Raw genomic sequence first — 8,196 nt, forward strand, 5'->3', positions numbered from 1 at the left:
TGGAAGATGTTGGCACGACAAAATCGGCATTGTGGTTTGGGAAAGTGGGATCATATTGTATGATGTTCTTCTAAAAAACAGGTATTTTAGGAGGGAAATTTCTTTAGTGTGATACCACTGACACTCTTAAAAGAAGGGTTTCAATGGATCAACTCGGTTTTTATTGGATTCTAAACTTTCATCCAACAGTTAGTTAATACAGTATGAATATTGTTATCTTGGATCAGTTTTGATCTAACTTTGATCGTCAGTAATAATTACAATAACTGATTTTACTTTAATCAGATGATTTTTTGCATATTTAAATTATAGCGATCATGAGCTTATAAAAATATTATTTTATAAAGTTAGAGGTTTAAAGTCAACGGACAATTCGGGTACAAGTGATGCTAGACAAATAGGGGAGAATGGACCAATTCGATAAATTATTTTCATTTAAGGGGCTGTTGAGTACTAAAACTAAGTGGAGGGACCAAACAAGTTATTTATATAAACTACTCTCATGCCATTTTTTCCACTACTTCTCCATCCCCGCCGGAGCTATTCCCGCGAAACCTCGTTTTGTTCTCAGATCCGACTCAGAGGTTCTCGTTCGGTTGCAGAGAATGCAGGCTTTATCACTTTCATCTGACCATGGAAGTTCTCTTTGCAAAACCAAAGGGGGTTTATGTTCACAATCGCAAATACTCCCTTTCAAACCCGATTCATCACGACGTCTCAACTACAACTACACTTTCACCTCGTCCACTTCACTCTCTGCAAAGTCCACTGCAACTCAAGAAACGAATCTAATATTTCCACTGAGCACTCTAAAATGGCGCCGCAGAAGCAAGACTGGACATTTTCTGCCTCCACTTCTCTGTGGCAATACGTCGAACACTTTGAGTGCTAATGATGGTAGTGGTAATATCAGTGGTAGGAGTTTTAGGGGTTGGGTGGAGGTGGTTGGGGAGGTAATATCCACGGCGTTTCCGATTTGGGTGGCATTAGGTTGCTTTTTGGGTCTTGTGAGACCGAATTCGTTCAATTGGGTTCAACCCAGATGGACCATGATGGGTATTACCTTGACTATGCTTGGCATGGGGATGACTCTCACATTTGATGATCTTAAAGGGGCTTTAGCTATGCCTAAAGAGTTGTTGGCTGGCTTCTTTCTTCAGTATTCGGTTAGTTCTGGCCAACCTTATGCTAGTTTGATTTATCATGCATTTTGTTAATTCTAGCAGCATTGCAAACAATCTAATTTTGCTAATTCAAGATCAAATGGACTCACCCATTTGGAGAGGGGTCTACCAGAAATCACTGCGATTACAGAGGAGACTAGTCTAAATATACAAATTTTAACTGTTATTAGGTTCCTCTGATACCAAATGTTAGGTTGATGCAGATGAGAGATGAGTAAATGACACAATTTTGCTTTAAAGGCCAATGAAAAGCTTCCATCTTCGTCATGTACGACCAATATATGAACCTGTGGTTGAAACGAATATGGTTTCTTGCCAACCAAATGGTCCGAAGGGCACATGGACCCATTGGATGGCAAAAAGCGCCAGCAATATGTTTCAACTCTCAAACAAATCAAGTAGAAACTGCTCCAAAGATGCTGGAACAAACCTTATCCTATTCCACCAAGCGAATCATTTTGACCAACTTATTGAGTGGAGGAACAAATGTAAAGAGATTCAACATGAATGTTACACCATCCACATGAAGCTTGACTAACAGGAATAACTTGCCTATGCGGCTATGCAATAACCGTTGTCTAGTTGGAAGCTTGCTTAGTGGTTGTTTGGTTGGTTTTCCATTAAATCTTGCATGGATAAAGTTGTTTGTGTGGATTAATATGTCTGTATAGATTAGAAAGGTTTTTGTTTGGGAAGTCTTTTTCATAGATGAAAGGGGCGTGCTCTTTAATTGGGGGGGGGGGGGGGTTTGGAAAAACTTGGCTTTTTGCATAAAGCTTCCCCCTAATAAGCTTACTGAATAATTCACTTTCTATATCATTAAGACACTATGAAACGGTCATGTATAGCTGACCAAATAAGTTGTGAGTCTTATTAAGCTCATTAAGTTGTTAACAATCAAGCCCTTAGTGTTGCAAGCCACAAGACACTTTGCACTTTTGTTGGAATCTAGTTAGCCCATATTAGTCTTGACCATTTATGCCTTGGGGATCCTCCCCATAGGTCTCTAGTTCGAGTCTCCTTAGGCCACTGGGAATTTTTCTGACTGTTATCTTCAGGGTCTCATGGGATTAGTCGAGGTGTGCACAAGATGGCCCAGACACCCACAGTTACCCCAAAAAAATGGACATTGTTGCACCAGAAGCACGTCTCAACCAATCTTCAATAGATGCTGTGGAGTTAAAGTCACCCATAAGGCACATGTGGCTCACTCCTATTTCTACTTCTACAAGTACCCTACATATTCAAAGAATGCTGCTTTTCTACTATAGACAAACATAATGAGTTTAGGTGCTACATGTTATTTTTATAAATGTGTAACTATATATTTGCTTTTTTATCTGGATAAAATGTAAATTGATTAAGTATGAGAGATTTGCTACATGATGTTAACCTTGGCATAACATTTTTGAAATATGTGATCTTAGAAATTGATAGCAGACTTAGGGGCCGTTTGGTTGGTTTTCCATTAATTCCTGTGTAGATAAAGTTGTCTGTGTAGATTAATGTGTCTGTATAGATTGGGGAAGTTTTTGTTTGGGAGAGTTTTTTCATTGATAGAAAGAGCGTGTTTTTTAATTGGGAGAGACAGGTTTGAAAAAAAATTGGCATTCTGCATGAAGGTTCCTGCTAGAAGCTTACTGAATAAACTACTTTCTACATCATTAAGCCACTACCAAACAGTTACATATAGCTGACTGGATAAGCTATGAGTCCCATTAAGCTCATTAAGCTGCTAACAAACGGGCCCTCTCTAAAGAAACGACCAATATTTGATTAGGCTGCTTACTGTTTACTGTGAGTATATTCAATTGACCATTTCACGATGCAGTTCTGTTCGTGCATTTTCTAATATAGAGTTATAGCTCACCAAAAGCTATAAAATTTCAATTTTTCATGTTAATCTTCTTGTTATTCAAGGATGTGTACAATCAAACTTCAAAAATGGTTGTAACTTATTCTTGCCTAACTCTGTTGGTATTATTTTCTTAATTATGCCAGAGTACTTAAAAATGGTGTTCTTGTTGCAGGTAATGCCGTTAACAGCATTTTTTGTCAGTAAACTTCTAAATTTGCCCTCATATTATGCTGCTGGTTTGATATTGGTTGGCTGCTGCCCGGGGGGTGTGTACCCTCTTTTAGCTTCCTTTTCTTTTAGTGTTTATATATACTTTGGAAAGTGTACTCTCTTAATCGCCGGGATTCAGATCACGAAATTTTCCATGTTTAATTTTAGGAACCGCAAGTAACATTGTGACTTACATTGCTCGGTATGTAGCTTTTTATAAGTGATATAACTGTAAAACCATATCCTCCTATTACTTCCCAGCACTAACTCATGTTTTTGGTACTTTTCCAGGGGAAATGTGGCCCTATCAGTATTAATGACTGCCGCTAGCACCGTGTCTGCCGTGGTTGGTACATAATTCATTGTGGTCTTAGTATATATGCATGGAAATATATCATTGTTTTATGTTTTACCTAAACTTGCACAAACTGTCATCTCGTTGCATAAAGAGTGTTGCCTTTATAGGGATGGAATGAGCCAGGGATGGGGGATCGAATCCCCTCCCATTTGGAATACAGGTTCATCCTCGGCCAGCCCATCCACGACATAAACATGTTTAATTAAGTATGTTGTTGCAAAAGAAACTCGAGTAAGCTAATAAGCTATTGTTAATGTGCGATATTCTAATTCAGAAATTTCGAATGGACAACTAACATGTCTTAATTAAGTATACAAGTAGTTGAGCATGTTTCAGATCATGAATTCTCTAATTGAGATCTCCTTTCTAAAAGGATGGAATAATTGTAGACGCTAATTCAATCTTGAACACGTTTAGGCAAGTCAAACCACCATCCCTGTTGTCTTATTTGAGTGGATTTGGTTAAGTTTGCATATATGATTAAGAACTTCTGTATTCTAGCTTGAGAGAACATAGTCAACTGAAATAGGAAATTTTCAAATTAACAGTTGATTTTTCTCTATATTGCTTAGAGCCTAATTCCTTATTGAGATTTCTAATATCAGGTTATGACTCCATTCCTCACCTCCAACTTAGCTGGGCAATATGTTGCAGTTGATGCAATTGGACTCCTCAAGTCCACACTGCAGGTGACTCTCCTTTTAAAATTTTATTAGTCCCTCCTTCCTTGCTATGAAAATAACAACATTTGACTTAAGACATAAGCATGGTTTTAAAAATCGTTTTGAGGCCTACGACTCGATGTGAGGCGGCCCAAAACCGCACCTGACGTGGCGTCTCTTGGACCCTGGCGAGGCGTACGCCTTGGTTCAGGGAGGCGTGAGGCGGTGTCGAGGCGTATGCCTCAGATGAGCTGCTTTGGTAATGGTTTTTTGGACTTCCTTTATAAGCTCTATGGTAGTAGTAGCACTTCTCTTTATAGTATAAGAGTCCTTTTTTATTTTAAAAAATTAAGTCAAAGCTCAACGGCCCCGATGTGTACTTTTAATATTTTAAAACCCAAAAAGTTAGTACCTTCTCCTCTCAATCAAGAAAGTGTGGTTTAATTCTTCCTCTTCTTCCGAGAAACCAATTTTTCCACACCCTCCCAGCCTATCTCATGGTTTCACTCTTTCCTCTGTCAAGAACCGCCGAACCAGCGCCTCTTAGTAATTTAGTATTATATAGTACATATTTTGGGGTATATATATTTCCGCCTCGAGGCTTACCAGGGACGGACCCAATTATTTTTTCATATGGTGGCACCATATAAAACGGTTGCACCTTCTAAAACAATATGGTTGCGCCTTTCGATAACCTATTTTTTTAGCTTACGACGGAAGGACAATACGGTGGCACGTGCCACCACCAGTCCACCACCACCACCACCACCTAGGTCCGTCCTTGAGGCTTACGCCTCACCTCATTGAGGGAAAACGCCTTGAGGCCCGATTCCGCCTTTTAAAACTTTGTACATAAGTGTCCACTTTCAAAAGCATTTGGCTACTTCGCAATTATACCCTTATGTCTTTTCCATTGTGGACATTTATTTTGTGACGGAGAGAGTATAAGGTGTTGTTTGTGTTTTGAAACAAACCTCTTATTTATCACTTATGTCTTACTGGATAAGAGGTTAGGCTAATCATACTCGTTGTTTTTTCTCCAAATGATAAGAGCTTAAAACCTCTTACTATTAACCACAAGGGTGGTGCCTGATTGGTTTGAGCTTGGCTCCAAAAGTCAAAAGTGTCTGGAGGTCCCAGGTTCAAATCCAAGGAGGTATAAAAATCCCCTCGTGGCCATGGAGGTTCAAATGTGTTGACTCCGGGCTACCTGCAAAGCAGGTGGTTGCCCTAGGATTAATCGGCTTCCATAGCGGGTTGGATATCAGGTTAATAAGAAAGAACCTCTTACTATCCTCTTATTTGACAAGAGGTAAGCTCATGTCTTATTAGCATCTTAATGCAATCTTATTTCTTAAAATCTCTTCGTAGCCATGTTATTCATTTTGCAATGTATATAGACATTATAATAAGGTCCTGGTTTTCAATGAACTTTTGATTTTATATGCTAATTAATTTGTTAATAAATTATATATTTATTAATAAATTAAAAATGAAATCTAAATTATATATTATTTAAATCAACAACAATATTTTGACTATCAAGTACTATCTTATTTATCATGTTATAAGTTTTGTTTTATAAATTTTCATAATAATTATGAATAAACAAGTGAAATTGTTGGAAATATGTTGAAATAGATAGGTAATGTTATCTTCTATATTTATGAGTAAAAATATAATTAATATTATGAGGGGTAAAATAGACAATTATAAACTCTTATTGATTATGCTTTCAGACTTCAACACCACTTGTTATTTCTAAAAGTGTGTGCCTTTATAACTGAATCGTGTTTTGCTCATCATATCGTGTGAAATTTGCAAAAGGTCGTGTTGCTTCCGGTGTTGGTGGGTGCATTTCTAAACCAGTACTTTAAAGGATTTGTGAAATTAGTATCACCATTGATGCCACCAGTTGCTGTAGCAACAGTTGCTATACTTTGTGGGAATGCAATTGCTCAAAGCTCTTCTGCAATTCTCATGTCTGGTCAACAAGTGGTTCTTGCTGCACTTCTACTTCATATATCTGGATTCTTTTTCGGTTACCTTCTTTCAAGAATTCTTGGGATCGATGTCTCTTCTTCAAGAACAATATCTATCGAGGTTGGCATGCAGGTACGCACAAATATCCATCACTTTGTTACTATTGCAATGTAGCTGATAAGCTAGCTGCTGATAAATTAGTCATGTTCAATAAACTAATAAGCTAGTTGTTACAGCTAGCTTATTAGCTTAAAGCCTTTATATAGTTATGTGTATAGTGGTAGGTTAAAATATGAAGGATAAATATCGTGCAAAGGTAAGAAGAGAAGGTTAAAGGAAAGTTTATATGTGAATCGTTGAAAAAATCCATTTGAAGATGCATGTGCCTTCATATGAATAATCAGTAACATCGGTTCACATATGCATTTTAAACAATTTTTTTTGGATTTTTGTATTGATTCACATATGCACCTTCTCTTAATCTTTCCTTCTTACTTTCTCATGATATTTCTTATTTGAACCGTTCAGTGTGTGTGCGTGTGTATATATATATATATATAGGGTTGGGTTCACGTGAGACCAAAGGTTTTTTTGTGAGACCCGTAAGACCAATTTATGTTCATTGATCAACTTTATAAGCTAATGATCTAATGGTCTAAATTTGCACGGTGACAATTTTGTGATTATTGAGAAGTCTCGTGGCAATTTTGTAATTATGAATGTTCAGATTGTAGATCTAATCCAAGAGTTGAGAATTGGTCTTACGGGTCTCACGAAAAACCCTTGGTCTCACATGATCCCAAGTCTATATATGTAACTAAACTCTTCCCTACTAAAATGTCCGGTAAACAAGTAATGTATGAGTTGATAAATGGATCATATTTTTGTTACCCGGACCCTTATGCAACGGGTCAAAATATAATGGGTAACGAGTTTACTCTTACTCATTGCCAGCCTTACTTGAAGTAGCGTTTCAACAATCCCCAAGGGATTTTCTAATTATACATTCTTATATTTTTCGAATTTATTTTTCAAACATGTTCCTTTTAGGTTTTTACTTTGTCATCCAGCTGGTTTTTACCAAATATGACTTGTTTGTAAGCTAACAACAAACTTATTAGCCAACATCTAATTTGAAAAACACGTGTTTAAAAGTCGAATGGAATGTTTTTCCAGCTTCAATGTCGATTAAAGTAACTTCTTTTAATGCATTTGAACCCGTGTTGTTTCAGAATTCGGTACTTGGTGTCGTTCTTGCTACACAACACTTTGGAAATCCTTTGACTGCAGTACCGTGTGCGGTTTCTAGCGTTTGTCACTCGATCCTTGGGAGCGCATTAGCAGGAATTTGGAGACAAATTTAACCCGAATTTCAGGAGCGGAATGCATGAATCTGAATCTTCGTTTGTATTTTCATCGCTCGTCGTGAGTCTTGTATTCTCGGGGATTTAGTTATGACCGATGGTTATAAACTTTTGTGGCATCGAGGCTAGCATTAGTTTGAACACAATCATCTTTAAACGATGCGTTGTTTTATTTGTATTTATTGTGTTTTAGGTTGCCAAAACCCCCCCGTTATGTTGTTTGAGTGTTGTCTGTCAAGGGTGTTCATCCAAACCGCTTACACCACCCAACACCACACGATTCAAAACTTTTGCGGTGTAGTTTATGGTCTGCATTTTTATCAAACCACATTTTACGGTGCCGTTTGTAATTTATTATTAAACAATGGTTCGTTCAAATTGCTTCACATATTGTTATATATTTTAGAGTAAATTACGATTCTCGTCCTTATATAACAATATGTGAAGCAGTTTAAAAGTATAAAGGACAAATAATAATGAATTTTAAACCACAAGGATGTAAATCGTAATTTTTAAAAACATAGAGTCAAAAATAGTAGATTTTAACAAACTACAAGGATGAAAACCATGATTTAAT

At 37.2% G+C, this 8,196-nt stretch overlaps 1 protein-coding gene across 1 annotated transcript; it reads left to right on the forward strand.

The window, feature by feature from the left end:
* The first annotated feature begins 554 nt into the window (after positions 1-554).
* On the forward strand, positions 555-7,851 carry LOC112517012 (probable sodium/metabolite cotransporter BASS1, chloroplastic). Its single transcript, XM_025124305.1, has 7 exons — positions 555-1,166; positions 3,215-3,308; positions 3,421-3,454; positions 3,544-3,598; positions 4,216-4,299; positions 6,100-6,387; positions 7,488-7,851. Exons 1-7 carry the CDS (start codon positions 606-608, stop codon positions 7,617-7,619), a joined length of 1,248 nt encoding a protein of 415 aa, XP_024980073.1. The 5' UTR covers positions 555-605; the 3' UTR covers positions 7,620-7,851.
* Positions 7,852-8,196: the final 345 nt, after the last annotated feature.

This window comes from Cynara cardunculus (genome assembly GCF_001531365.2).
Source record: "Cynara cardunculus var. scolymus isolate 2C chromosome LG 8, CcrdV1, whole genome shotgun sequence".
In the NCBI taxonomy this organism is placed as follows: Eukaryota; Viridiplantae; Streptophyta; class Magnoliopsida; order Asterales; family Asteraceae; genus Cynara; species Cynara cardunculus.